The sequence below is a fragment of the Anopheles coustani genome, chromosome 3 (assembly GCF_943734705.1).
Source record: "Anopheles coustani chromosome 3, idAnoCousDA_361_x.2, whole genome shotgun sequence".
Lineage (NCBI taxonomy): Eukaryota > Metazoa > Arthropoda > Insecta > Diptera > Culicidae > Anopheles > Anopheles coustani.
The window spans coordinates 88,425,040-88,439,791 of record NC_071288.1 but is presented as its reverse complement, the minus strand read 5'-3'; the positions used below and the strand labels follow the sequence as shown (position 1 = coordinate 88,439,791).

The window sequence follows — 14,752 nt, the reverse complement described above, 5'->3', positions numbered from 1 at the left end:
AAACCAAAGCTATCGGTTCATTATATTTCTTTAATCCAACTGCAATAAAAAATAGATTCAAAATTCGATTCAAACCCCAACCGGACGGGCTAGACAGAACAGGGTCGAGCACGCAATATGGAGCAACTGTCCGATGCACTTCATTGCTGCAGTTGGATTGTGAAGGATTTCCTACTTCAGCAATAAATTCAACTACCTAGTTCTGCGGTCGGTTTTCTTTATTTTGCAAAGGGGCCTTGTATATTATTGGACTAAAAAGATTCTAAATGTGTCCTGTTTTCCCAAGGAATATATTTGCCTTTCCACAATAATTCATGCGGTTTAAAATTGCCCGTTTTTCTTATCGACACGGACACTTCGACTAGGTGTGGTAACCAGCTAAATATTGGGATTAGGTTTAAATGCTTATCCACAACACACAGCGTGAAATTTATTCATTCTTTCCAAAACGATTTGTTGTTAAGTGGTATGCGGGTCAATTGGAGCGGAAGATCGTTTTGCAAAACGATCCGACAGCTTTGAAGTTGATTTAGCTCTTTCCATCGTGTCTCGTTCGGTAAAAATAATGATTGCACGCGGTGTGGGCTTATTTCGCACTGGAAATAACTACTCGCAACGATCCATTTCGTTGTGCTAGCAATGGAATTATATATATAAAACACTGACACACTGGCACACCGCCTGATGGTATCGGAAGCAAAACAAAAAATTTAAAACGAAATGGTAGATAAACAACACGTCACGCATGCCGGCCGATGTTGATGGGTATGATAGCACCTCTGATTGAGGTAATGCTTCGCCAAATCGCCGATCCATTTTTCCGCTCGAAGGCTGCCACCGGCCACCAGCGTGCTTTTACCGGGGGCGAACGTTTTTCTTTGCGCTTTGCGATTGGTGGAAGAGGGTCCGCAAAGCAACCAAATGGAGTGTTGGGAAAATTGTGCACCATTGTACCAAAGGGCAAACGGTGCTGCACGATACGGTTGAACCTGGTGGTGGATTGCACGAGCCTTATATAAATATTTATGCCCGTCGTGCTGATTGTATTTTAACCTGTAATGTTTTCTGCAGGTTTCAAAAGATAGGTGTTGGGTTGAAAGTAAAATGTTACAGGAGAAAAATTGGAAAACGCTTAGACGACTGTAAAGTCTATGAGCAAATGATTGAAAAAGAGGGTTTGTAAGGAAAATTGGTTGTTAGTTGCTCTTCTTGGCATAAATACTTGGGTTTAAAGTAAAGGAATGGAATGATACCATGTACATTTTCCACATATTTTTAGATATTTATATGTTTACATACCTCCAATTCAGTATTAACTATTTTTAAATAACAAGAATATTAATTATTCTGTAGCATAAATCTTTATGAAACGCAAGCATACATTTTGCAAAGGGAAAAATGCTATCATCATGTCGACAGCCGATTCAATCTGATAATTCGTTATCCGATTGGAATTGCGTTTGAAAACTTTTTTATCTTAAAACCTACTGCGTGATGGGATTTTAATATCAAATTTATAATTGTTTCTGTAAACAATTATTTAGTTACAGGAGAAAGCAGTGCTGTATCTTGCCTCAAATAAACGAGCTCTAACTATTAAATACAATTTTACAGAAGTGAATCAATCAAAAGAATCTAATGCCTTCACAAACATCGTTGTAAAATGCTTACTAAAAACAAATCAAAGCAAACCACTTGCAAAGGTGACACTGAAACTGAGCGCACTGAAGCGATGGAAGGCAAAACAACGGAATCGGATATCAATCGGCCAGCATCGTTCAGCAGCATCACGCGGATTGAAACGGAACAAAAACAAAATTCACTACCGAAACTCGACACCACGAGCGGATTCGGGCCAGTGTCACGACCGCGTGAGATCTCACCGCATCTCGCGTTGATGTGCCGCGCACCGCAACGCCAGAAGACGGTTGGCCCGTTAGAGATTCAATGCCAACAGCCATCCGCCGGGTCTCCGCTAGGGGTCAATCCGTGCGACATCGATTAGTGTACGCCGTCTTTTGGCCCCTTTGTGTACCGCTTTGGTAAAGTATTGCAACATCACTGCGTTCGACCGGTTTGGCTGAGCGGTTCGTCTTATTTTTGTTATGTGTGTGTGAGTATGTGTATTTGGCGCCTATCGGTGCATCGGTGAAGCCATTTGTTTTCCATCTCATGCGATGGTTGACATCGAACTTGCATTTTTGGGAAACAAGTGGAGGTGGAAAAGCACTCACTCAAGCAAAGCCAAGACGACCGTCTTCTGCCCAAGCGATTGTTTACTCGGTTCCACCAGGCCCGTCAGGGTCAGCGTCGGTTTTCGGTGGTACGCCTTTTTTGGCAATGACAGCAATGAACTTCAAGCGGGAGATAAACCGTCTCAACAATTATCGCAACTTGTTTGGTCACATTTTTCCCACATTTTTCAAGAGGTGCTAAAGTTTCTCATATTTCGTATGGTTGCGAATTGTGAAGCTTCTTTTAAATAAAATACTGCTGGAATTAGCTCAACCTCACCAAACGCGCCTTTTGAGGTTCGTCACCTGGCGTCAAAATTCGAGAAGTTTCACCGAAACGTAAAAAAAAATAAGCCCCCACATGTTGCGAGGCATTTAAACAGATCAATCGAGATCAACGCAAACGGCTAGGAAAGCCTAGAGAAACAGAGCAAGAGCGATAAAGCAGGTGACCAAAGGTAGCCTATTTTCGCAACACATACACACTCGAACGCGTCTCGGTCGTAATCAAAATATGCGTGCCGCAGATGCAATACTGCAGAGGTTTTTTGTGTGCATTTTGTTTTCGGGTTTTCTGCTTTGTTTCGATTTAGTTAATCGAATTTATTTCCATCCGGATTGCGCCACTGACTCTACGTTCGCGCGGCAAACAAAAGACTTGGCGTGAATGGAGGAAGCGACGAACCTCATAAAAATGCATCAGATGGCTAACAGTGTTATTTTGCATTTTTTTTCTTCAACAAAACTGATGATACGAACACAATTTTAAATTTATATTTAAACTATGTATAAATACAGTATTTCGTAAAAAAAACTATCTAAACAAGAATCGATTCCTCAAATAAAATAAAAGTTTCTCGCCATTGCCACTCACAAATTTAATCACACAATAAGCACCCGAACAGTTGCACGCTTCTTCGGCCTCGACGCGCGGCAGTTTCCACGGTTCGGTTCGGCACTCGAACACACTCGGCAGCGAATCCGAGCAGCGGACGGAAAATGATCATTAGCGCGCGACGATCACCGCGAAACTGAACCGCCGTCTAACGGGCTTGCCGGTGCTTTGCTCGCTAGCGATCGATTCAAACACATGCTTACGCTAGCGGAGGTAGTGGTGGTGATGATTGTGGTGTCGCCGGTTGAGACGGCATTAGATTTTCACGGTCGTCGTTGATAAAAGCCCGTCCAGAAGGAAGGGGTCGGTTGGTGCTATTGCATCCGAATTTATGTCCATACGCACGCCATTCCGGCGTTCGGCGATCGTTAATGAACCCAGCTGCAATCGGTCACGATAGGCGGGATGGCGAAGGAAGATTATCGGAAGGACGCTGGTGCAGGTTGAACCGGTCCGTTCCATGATGCAAAGGGCGGTCGGTTGCAGCGCCAGCACCTGGGACCTCTAGGAGACTGTGGCGCTGTTGATGGCCTTGAGCAACGAACAGGGCTTAAGCCCTTGCGTGAGGGCGAGTTTGTTGTTTCTTCCCTTATTCAATTTCCATTTCGCAAGTAGTGTGTCGTTTCCAGCCTAATTGATTAGTTTAAAGTTCATACTATTTTATCGTTTGTGAACGAATGTTATCGATCATCAGTTTCCATTTTTAAGGTAGCTTTGAAGATAAATTACCTTAAGAAACAAGTCAATACGAATATCATACGAAATTTATTTTGTTGATTTCATTTACAATTCATTTTACATCGTTTACATTTCTTATTAATTGACTCATTTCTCAAAAGTTAACGGTAGCTACGAATACCTAATGCGAGTTACTTTTAAAACCCAATCGTTAGGTTTTAAACAGCGTGGTTAATGTACAATTATTCTAATTTATTATCTTATATTCGGAAATATTTAAACTCAGCAAAAAATAACTCCCTTGTTTCCGTTAAACCAGCTAATAATCTTTGTTAGTTCGCTTCAAAACATAAAAAGCTCGTGTTCTATTTCCGCCCAAGGTGAGCTTTAAGATTTCGGTAGAAAAACGAGCAACAGTACAACAAGTACGCCAACGCCCGGATATCATTCGCTGCAAAATGAAGTTATCTCGACTAATTTAGTGTGCGCCATCTGCCGAAACGATGCGGCAAATTCCCGTCATCATCGTCGCTGACATTAAACGTCATTAGGCGCCTCCATTGCGTCGCCCGCCCGTCGCCCCTGCACCCCGAATCCTCGTGGTTTGTGTGCGGACCAATTTGCAGTCCGTTATTTAGCGCACCATTCAGCCAGTGAGTGAATCACTTCCGGTTGGTTTGCGATTATGCGCCCCCCTTGGCTCCATTGACACTCCCCCTGTTTTTTCCACGTTTATGTGTGCGCGTGTGTGTGGGAGAGTTCCGTTTGTATGATAATAAACGACAATGGAGGAAGTGACAGGACGGTTTTATACGCTGCAGTCTACTGGTGTAATACCACACCGCCAGCAAATAGAGTGAAATGCATTTTATGTTGGGAAAACCCCAGGATAAACCGTGGTGGGTGGTTACCCAGAAGAGTAAGAAAATCAAGCCAAATATGTACTATCACTTACAGTAGCGAGCAAGCTCGCATCACAAGTGAAAATTATCCTTTCTATTACTTATCTTTTGAATGTGGAGTGGATCTTGCAATCAATAATACAGAAGGATAAAAAAATATTACTTTTACTTTTTTACTACTTTTTTTAAACGAATTCTGAAACAAAACTTTTATGAAACAAAATATTTCCTTAGTTTTAGTCACTTTCGAGAGAGTTTTAAAAAATTTAAGGCAATCTAAACGGAAAGAAAATATAAAATAAACATTTTAGTTTCATAATACGAGTGTAAAAATACCATAATGTAGTCTCGTACGTAAAGTATACCTTTTTTATATTCTAAGTGATAATGTGGAACTGTGTTTACTATACGAACATTTTCATTTGTAATTAAACTCTTAATATTTCCACTTAAATATTGTTAAGAAAAATGTTTTACCGTTTTTGATGAAACCAACAAAATTCAAATTGATATAAAGATCTTTCAAAGTCTTGAAATATTTAATTTTAAGATATATTATTTTTCACTTTAGTCTCCAAAAGAAATATAAATAAATGTACTAAAGAAACAAATTCTGTATAAACAACATGCAACTGCAGAATGTGTCAGCTGATGGAGGCTCGAGAACGGTTAGCCAAGGTTTTCCAGTGAACGCCCATTTTGGACAATTCGGATTTGTTCTCCACCGACCCGTTCCGGGGAACGAGAACGGGGAAAGGGGTGCGGCATTCATGCTCCCCATTGTCATTACCAGCAGCACGTGCAATGCGTCCACGTTAGTACGCAAGACGTAATCGATCGGTCAGAAGGCGAACGAAACACGCCACGACGATGACGATGATTGGCGAAACTGGGCGTGGGTCGCATTCGATATCGCACCCCAAACCCCGAGCGCATGCAAATGGGGTTCATTAAGCCCTTGGGTCGGTGCGAAAGAGGGTAGGAAGGCGAGTGCAAGGAACTTCCGAGCATTGAAGTGCCGAGGATGAAGTTCTCCTCTTCAATGACTACCTCACTAGAACTTCGCATGAGTTGGCGCGGGGAAGAACCAACTGCAACTGTTGCTGGAAAAAGCATTTCTTGTCCATGCCTATGCATTTGGTAAAAGAAAAATAAAAGACTATGAGAAACTATTAGCATCAATTAACCGGTTGCACTTTTCAATCGTCGTTTTTTATTTCTCATCCATCCCAAACGGTGGAATATTTTTCATGGAAGGGTAAGGAAGGTTAGATGATTTATTGATACTCATTGAATGGAGTTTTACGAATTGATGCTATAACATTTGTATTCATTAGTTTTGCCACTTAATTCGGTGGAGGGAAGTGAAGACATTTTCAAATGTCTCGCATTCCTAACAAAAGGAACGTTCCAAGCAGTCTTTTAAGATGCGGAACCAAACATGCGACTTGTGGAGGATTGGCTAGATCAAACTTGTTTCTTCTTGTTGTTGTTCGTCGATTATAATGGAAAAATATAGCTCCGATGATAGAATAAAAGAGCAAACGGAATACAGAGAACAGACGCGTCGAACCAGCCCCTCGAAAACTAGTTAACCCTGGAAAATTCAACCGATCCTTCCAGATGCCCGAATGCGTGGTATTTCGACGAAAATAGCCCCCGGTTTTATTGTCACGATCCACCGCAGGAGTCGAACAAACAATATAACAGCCCCGGCGAGCCTCTCAGTCAGCTTCCTTATGTTGGCCCCCCCACACGGTCAGCAAATGTATGCAAATGTGCCTCAAAATTCGCTGAATGCGGTGCAAAAATAAATGAACATCAGACAGTGGGTATTCATTTCGAGAACCGTTTTTTCGTCGTCCTCGCAAGGAAATGCGCGATAAGATTCTGTTTACACGGCTTAAAACACAGGCACGCAGGTTGAACAATAGCGCCATAACGGGTTTGCTTCCTGTTCGTGTTTGCCTATGAATATATGGATGTGGTAGCTTCTGGAACGTTTGCGGATGTATTCACAAAACAAAGCAGAGGACATTTTCAAATGCGACGGAGCAGAAGTGACTTGTTATTGTTGATTTAAAAAAAAAAGTGTGTTCTATAAAATATTATCTACACTTTTTATTGGCAAGTTTAGTTTGTACGTCAGAAATAAAACTATTTGTTCTGGACAAAAACTAAAATGTTGTTGTTTTTCGGGTACACCAACTTTAAAGCTTTGCAAAAACAGTCATTTTTTAGTATCTTTCATGTGGGGTTTAAATAAACGCACTATTCGTTTACGTTATCAAAAGAAAATAGTGTTCACTAACGTTACTTGTTTACATGTTAACAAACATTTGTCTCAAGGACCGCAATGCCCTTAAAATAAATTCAAATAATGAATAGTAATGTGACAGGTTGCCTTGATTAGGGCTATAGATTTTCATACTTAGCTAAACACTTTAATTTCCCAAGGCAACTTGGCTTTTGAATCGATCGAAGCTTCGTTCGATTCTTTCGGAAGCAGGAAGAATTAATCTACTTGTTACCTGCCACGAAGTCGGTTGTCTTTCGTCCAAGGAGAAGAATAAAGTGCAGCATGAAGAACAACGAATGCTTGTGTTTGGTGCCACGCTGTTTTCTTTCCACCTCGCAAGGAATGGTGGGGTAGGTTTAAAACGTTCAATGCCTAACCGCGAAACGAATGAACGCGCGCAGCTGCATAAGCAAACCAGCCTCTCGTGCGCTTGCCATGCGCAACACGAGCAACGCGTGGATGAACGAAAAAAAAAAATAGAAATACTATGAAAGAACAACATTAGATATGTTCAACATTTCAATTATCGACCGGCAACCGAACTTGACCTTAGCCAAGGCTTCGATTGAACCGATCCGGTGACGCTCGTTGTTGAAGTTTGTTTTCGTTGTTTTGTGTAAACTTTTTTCTTTTTCTCGCATTTTCTATTGCTACGGATGAAGGTTGACACTTTACCGAAACGGTGCGTGTGTTATTGACGGAAATTTTGACAGCGGTGGCAAAACGGGGTGAGTGGGAATATTGGTTTGGCCAAAGGTGAGGATTGGAAGATGGAGTAAGCAAATATTATAAATGACGTGTGAGCGAGAGTAGCCAAGTAACATAATTTGACAGTCAATTTCCCGTTAAACACAATGAAAACAAGAAAATGTTTGACGCCGTTGTCAATCAATCTATTTCGATTAGGTTTCAATGGAGGGTACAAAGGACAAGCTGGCTCTTGGTTTGACAAAGAACACGATACTTAACGACTCCTGTTTCGGCTTGGGGTTGTGAGCAATAGAAAACTGTCAAAAGAATGACAAATGCGTATCACTTTTCTAAGCCATGGCATACTTTAACACACTCATTCCATAATCCACCTTTTCTCGACGAAGGGGCATGCCTTTCGTTCCCCAACTATGTGCGACCCTTTAATGCGTTGAACTATCCCAGGGTCGGTTCCATCGAAACCGGTCCCTGATGGCGTAGGGCTGCCATTAAGCTTCGTGCGCTTACGGAATGGCACCTTGGGATGTCGTGTGCCACTGGCATCTGTGGAGGTCTACACCTACTCGCAACCGGTTTAATCTTCGAAACGGTATCATCCCGATCCGTTGCTGCTTTCAACACCTAACCGGTGTGCGCTCCGGGAGGTTCACTTACTGATTCACGGTCAGATGAAGTGTGTCAATAGCAGCGATTGGTAGTTTATTACGAGACATCTTAATCGATCGCTGGTATCGGTCGTTATCGCAACGCTAACTGATCAATATTACCATGTTAAACAGATTGAATTACTTACATCAACTTTGGTCACTGGTTGTACAACGGGATTTTAACTCCACTTGATACATTTACTGTTAGAGTAATTAAACGCACATCACTGCACCATCAAACGTTTCAGTGAAGATGGCGAAGCAAATGTGGTCATTAACCTTACCGCCTGTGATCCATCCGCTTCCGCGCAGATTTGATCTAAGACTCGCAGGGTTCAAATGTCGCTGATATGACATTTGCGGTTCGGGTGGAGATCATTGTCCGCACGCAAAAAAGGTTTACAATAGTTTACGTCCGCATTCTGCAATCGCCGCTCCTTGGTAAACCTCCGACGGCTTATGCGTCATCTAATTGGCATTAGGTAGGCTGAGTAGATCAGTGATTCTCAACCGATGTAATGTATAAAGGTTTCTTTTGTGTGGGACATTATTTGCTGTTAATGTTATAATGTTAAGTTACTTTTTTTTAACTATTTGTACATCAAGAAAATCATGTTGCTCGGCTTTTGTATTCAACCAATTATTCAGATTCATTCAATAAAAATAATGTTAAATTCGTTTTTTAAATTAATTTAAAAAGGGCGTTATAAAAGGCTTGAAAGCTATTTTGTGAACCAAATCAAATTTGTCATTTTTTGACGTATATGGTTTGATCCATTATCTTATTTTATTTTGTTCTACTTGGTTGGCATCATGACCGCACTTAATAGGTTTACTAGACTTTTCCGTATGTGGATAGTCATTAGTTCGGTCGCGGAAGGGACTCGACCCTCAACCCTCTTAGGTTGATTGTTTAGCCGAATATTACCGGTTCACCTAACGGTTCAACTACTCATGGGTTAAAACTAACGAATTAATGTATCACCTATTGCCATCCTACAGGTACTTTTAAAAATAGTGAAAAAAAATTCTTGCTGAAAATCTGGTTGAGAACCTCTGAGAGTGGTGTAGATCATTAAAAAAGAGACCGCTACACCGGTACTCGTAATCGTATGACATGCGATCGCCGGCCCGCCGTCGAAACGTTATCACCTCGGATGTGTGACGGCGACTGATCTACCTTGAACTCGAGGCGATCGCCCGAAGCGCTCCGGTTGGTGTGGTTTTTGCGAGAAAAAAACCACTTGAACGGCGCCATACTCGTTGCAGTGAACTTCAACCACGTCATCCACGTTAGGTGAGATGATTTAACAGGCAGAGATGGTGTTAATTTGCGTGCGGCATGTCTCGAGGACGCGGGGTTTTCAAATCTCAGTCAAATGACAAAATGGTGGAATGCCTACACATTTTGCAGGTTTATGTCTTCCTCAAACATTGTAAGCCGTGCTCCGGAAAAGGTTTCAAATGCATTATTAATTATATCCGTCAGGTGTTGAGTACCCAATGTATGGTCATAACCTCAAATAAACCCCCACGAATTTAGCACGAATTGTGAAGGCACCCTGCTTGAGTACACTACAATCGCAAGGATAGTTTATGAGTACATTTCCAGACCACTTCGGCCTCTGCCCTTTCACACTTTCATGCTGCACGCTTCCTTGGTCCTTGTTCCCCGATCCGAAAGCAAGTGCTCAGAAGTTCCACGCACGGTTCACGGCTTGCACCTCTTTGTTACCTCCTACATCGGAAGTGCTTCCGGGCGGTGGACGGGGTCGTCGGTCATAATTAGTCGTTCGGTGAAGTGGAGGAATCAATTGCCTTTTCGCATACGCCGGGGCAAACATTGACCGAACCCTACACCGTAGCCTTAGCCTTAGAACCGGGTTAATGCCCCTTATACCGGGCGCTCGAGCTGAAGGGTTGGGTCTTTGGTTTTCGTGCGGCGGAAGAGATTTATTTTCAACGATATGGGTTGGTCTGGCCTGCCCGAATGGTCCTAGCCGTCGTGGCCATTGTTGTTAAATGCAGCCGCGTGCAGCGCCAGATCCATTATGGTAATTACGGGAAGTGGGCCGCCTACCATCACCGATGTACATCGTAGGGGCAAACGCGAACCGTTGATGTGTTCATTCGCCATAAGAAATTAATTAAACCAGGACATAATTGAGGATCGGATTACCCGTAGACGAGGACGACGGGGAAAGTGACGTTTCGCGTCGTCAACGTTGACAGCTTGTCTTCACCGATCGACTCATCGCCGCCTACCTTGTTCTGCTTTTCTTTCGTAGGAAAAACTACTCTGCAAGCTCGAAGAGAGCGAACTGGAGCCTCCCACATCGCAGGAGGACGAGTGCGTCATCTGCATCAATGCCCGGGCGACGATGCAGACCTCTCCGTGCGGGCATCGCGTCGTCTGCCGTCGGTGCTTCGTCAAAACGATCCAAAGTGCCGTGGCTCAAAGGTTGCTTCCGCTGCGATGTGTCATCTGTAGGTGAGTTCGGCTCGGTGTGGAGTTGTGTGGAGTCCCATCCTGTTCGCTGTTTGTTAAACGCGTCGTTCAATCCCAGGGCACGGATCAATCGGCTCACTTCCGGCTCGACGTCCTGGCGCTTGCAGGGTTCGGCCAGCAGCTACTCGATGGGCAGCAAAAGCTGGAGCGTGCCGGGATCCGCCAGCTCGTACAGTGTCGACGCCCGCGTCACCCAATCCGCCAGCCTGTACTCGATGAGCTCGGGCTCGTCGTGCGTGTCGGGCATCTCGAACATGTCCAGCTGCTCGGGCACGTCCGGCACGTCCGGTATGTCTTCCTCCTCGTCCACCAGCGGTACCACGGATGGGTCGCTTCACGGGCACGGCCACAGCCACAAGCACGGTGCCGCCGGATGTACGAGCAGCTGCAGCACCAGCGGATGCCTGGGGGCCATTCCACGAAATCCTGCCTACCAGCATTACCATAAAAAGGGACAATACTACATGAAGGTAAACGTTCTGGCGCTAAGCGAGGAAAATGAAACGGTCCTAACCATGCATCATATTCCAATCCAACCTTGTGTTTCAAGCAGAGCCGTATTCCGGAGATGCCAAATCGGTTGCCACCAATCATCGAGTTTAAGAGCCCCACTCGCCACAGGACCCCTTCACCGGCCAATCCAGGAGCCCGGTTCAAGTAAGTAAAAGGGAAGTTAGGGTAGTGGGACGCAGGGGTAGTCGACAGAAAACAAATTATGCACCGTAGCATTATCACGCAATGGTTGGCCGTACGCCAATGCTACAAAATGGGTTCCTTGTTTTGCCTCCAGCCATACTTTGTGGCCAAATGTATTTCCAACTGTGTGTCCAACTTCACGCCGATTCCGAAACCGAGATGTAAGAGTTTTTGGCAGTTTGTACTTCCCCGAGGAGGACCGAAAAAAAAATGCAGGAGGTTACAGAACCGAAACTGTTTCCCCGAGTACGACATATTCAGTAGGGTCCTACTTTGGAGTACAAGTTTCCCCATCTGTGTCCACCGTGTGCATTTTTCATCGGTACCATCAGCATTCCCGGTGCATTTCACTTCCGACATTGTGCTGGGTCACCAGTTTCCAGCGAGAGGGGCGAAAAACTATATTGCTGGCCAGCAGCCAAACGGGTTCGTCTACGGTTTACCCTGTTCTATTTGCATGCTGTTTTACATTCTCCACTCGTGGACGGTGTGGAGGAAAAAATAAACGAAAGAAACAGGGATGATAAGCCCCGTTGACTCGCTGCGAGCACAAGCATGCCAAAGTTTTCCGTTTCATCTCTTTGAGCATCGGCGAAGAAATTGAGGAGTAGTGACAACCTTTTCCTCATGCTCTAGGAAAACTTGTGATGCCGTTAGTGCACACGACGACGTGAGGGAAGACAGTTTCGTGTCAGCCACTAATTTTTATGTAAGGGAAGAACAGGCAAAGAAGAGAATTATTATTTCTAAGTTTAACAAAATGCTGTACAAATTATATAAGTACACATTAGAAGAAGACATTCGTAAGCATGAATGAAACTATTACATAAAATCTCATAACAATCATAAAGGCGATGTTAGCTTACATCGCTGGAAAACAGTCAACATTTTTTCCACTTTTAGAGAACGAACATGTATATTTTTGATCAAAAAATACTCCAGTTCTTCGTCATTGAAGGGGGTAGGGGATTATATAACCTTATAAAGGGTTATAGGACTGAGAGAAAAACCGCTGATGTTGAAAAATAACTTATTGGGACGTTGCTCCTTATTAAACCTTTTACGCCTAGATGTATGCAAAGCGCATAGCACCAATGTGCTCGAATGCCGTTCTCATGTTTTAAAGATTTCAGTTACATCTAAAAATTACAAAGCACCTGTATAATGCCTTTTTGGATTACGAAGAAACCTTCATAAATGTAATTTTTATCCACATCATTGCACAGATACTACACACAACCGGGAAAACCGGCGAACCCGGTCGAATCGATACCGCTGATGACGGTGGAAAAGCTCGTCCCGTGCAAGTCTGGCCCGTCGAAGCTCGGACTGAACGCGAAAATAGCACCGGTCGCCTCCAAATCGCCCATCAACAAGACCAACATGGCCACGGGCAAGCCGGTCACGACATCACTCATCACGGCCGTGAACAGCGGCACACCGAAGGCTCGGGTCCTGCCTGCGTCTGCCGTATCGGCTTCGTCGTCGTCGGCGTCTTCGGTGGCCGGTCCTTCCGGGAGCGGCAGGGGCGCCGACTCGGGAGGTGGACCCGGTTGCAGCAGCTCACACGCCAGCAAGCAGGACGAAAAGTATGACAATAAAAAGAACGAAACAATAGAAAAGAAAAAGAAAGAGGAGAAGGCCAAACAGAAGGCGGAAAAGGAAGCACGAAAGGTAAGTGACAAATAGTATCAAACACTTTGAAAATTAAAAGAAATAAAACCATCGTCCATCCTTACAGGAAGAAAAACGTATCGCCAAAGAGGAGGAAAAGCTGGCGAAAATGCTTGCCAAAGAGGAGAAAAAACGGGGCAAGAAGGAGGCAAAGGAAGCCCTGCTGGCTCACGAAGGCGGAAGTGGCATTAAATAATCGTGGATGGTAAAAGTGAAACAATATGTAGCAATGCAATAAGGTGTAAGCAAGAGAATAAAAAACTCACACGGAAACCATAAACAGAATAGCTTCCAAAGCGGTTAAAATAAGAGACAGAAGTAAGTAAGTGTGGTTTCAATCAAACGCAGTTCTGTATTACCAAAGCAAAACAAAATAATATATAAATTCCAAAAGAGGTTTTTTCAACACAACTTTTTGGGTTTATTTCAGTAAAGGGTGCATTCAAATGGATCATATTGATTCATACTATTTTAAAAATGATGATTTGTTTCACGTAACTGCAGAGTGAAGGCTTCACTATATTTTTCAAACTATTAAGTAAAATTTTCATAGTTTGTCTTTCGTTAAAACAATTTGGTTGGGATCGGATCTACAATCAAACTTAGGTTTATAAAAAAAGGAAAAGGTAACGGTAAAAATAAATTGACAAAAACATATCGCACTCATCCCACGTAGAGCAAGCAAATGAAGTCATTTAAGGAATTTGAAGTAAATCTTTCCAACGAAACGGGCGATAACGTGGCAATCTTTTAAATCCTACACTAAGCGGCAAAGGGTACCCTTCGTCACCATTCTTCCTTTTACGATTTCTCCACCTGTTAAGTAGTGGCAAACGTACCATAACACGCGTAACATTAGCCCAGTAGCACTAAGTGTACAACATATAATATGTTCCTACGAGCTGTTTCGAGTGTTTCGAGAGATCGGGTGACCGAGTGAGGGTGCATGTTTGTACGCAAAAAATTGATTAAATATCACTACCTTCCAAAACGACGATGGAGTGGAAGGTATGGACATGAATACAATAACTCATACTGCCTGATTTTTAAGTTGTTTATTTTTTTACATAATTTTCTCCCTATGTTTTAGTTAGGAAGAGAAGTAAATGATTTTCGACTTCAATTGATAGAATAGAACATTTCCCACCATCTGAGAGAAAGAAATGCATAAACAAATGAAATCCCTTCCACCAAAGCAATGAGCGCAGCGTTTCTTATCGTCGGCATGCAAAATGGTAAAGATTAAGTTCCGCGGCTCGACGTCAAGTGAGAAATTATCATTAATCTTAAGGTTCCTGATTTCAATCCAAGGTTGATAAAAAAAAGCAAAAAGAAGGCATTCCACCAGTAGGCGATCACGTTTTAGTATTAAATGTCGTTGCGCTTCGATCACAACATGCAAACAACAAAGCTCACTGTGATAGGTTGAACATTGCTGGTTTAAACAAAACAAGGGCGCATCGGGTTGAAAGTAGTAGGCTAAAAGAGAACCAAGTAAAAGCCAGAC

General features: G+C 43.2%; 1 protein-coding gene across 1 annotated transcript in view; it reads left to right on the top strand.

Annotated features, from left to right (window-relative positions):
- LOC131271449 (uncharacterized) overlaps positions 1–13,679 on the top strand; it is a 41,931-nt gene extending 28,252 nt beyond the window's left edge. The window contains exons 2-6 of the mRNA XM_058272882.1: positions 10,655–10,857; positions 10,934–11,345; positions 11,429–11,532; positions 12,798–13,245; positions 13,313–13,679. Of these exons, the coding sequence (XP_058128865.1) occupies positions 10,655–10,857; positions 10,934–11,345; positions 11,429–11,532; positions 12,798–13,245; positions 13,313–13,441 (1,296 nt within the window). The 3' untranslated portion in view covers positions 13,442–13,679. The remainder of the gene's footprint in view (positions 1–10,654; positions 10,858–10,933; positions 11,346–11,428; positions 11,533–12,797; positions 13,246–13,312) is intronic.
- Positions 13,680–14,752: the final 1,073 nt, after the last annotated feature.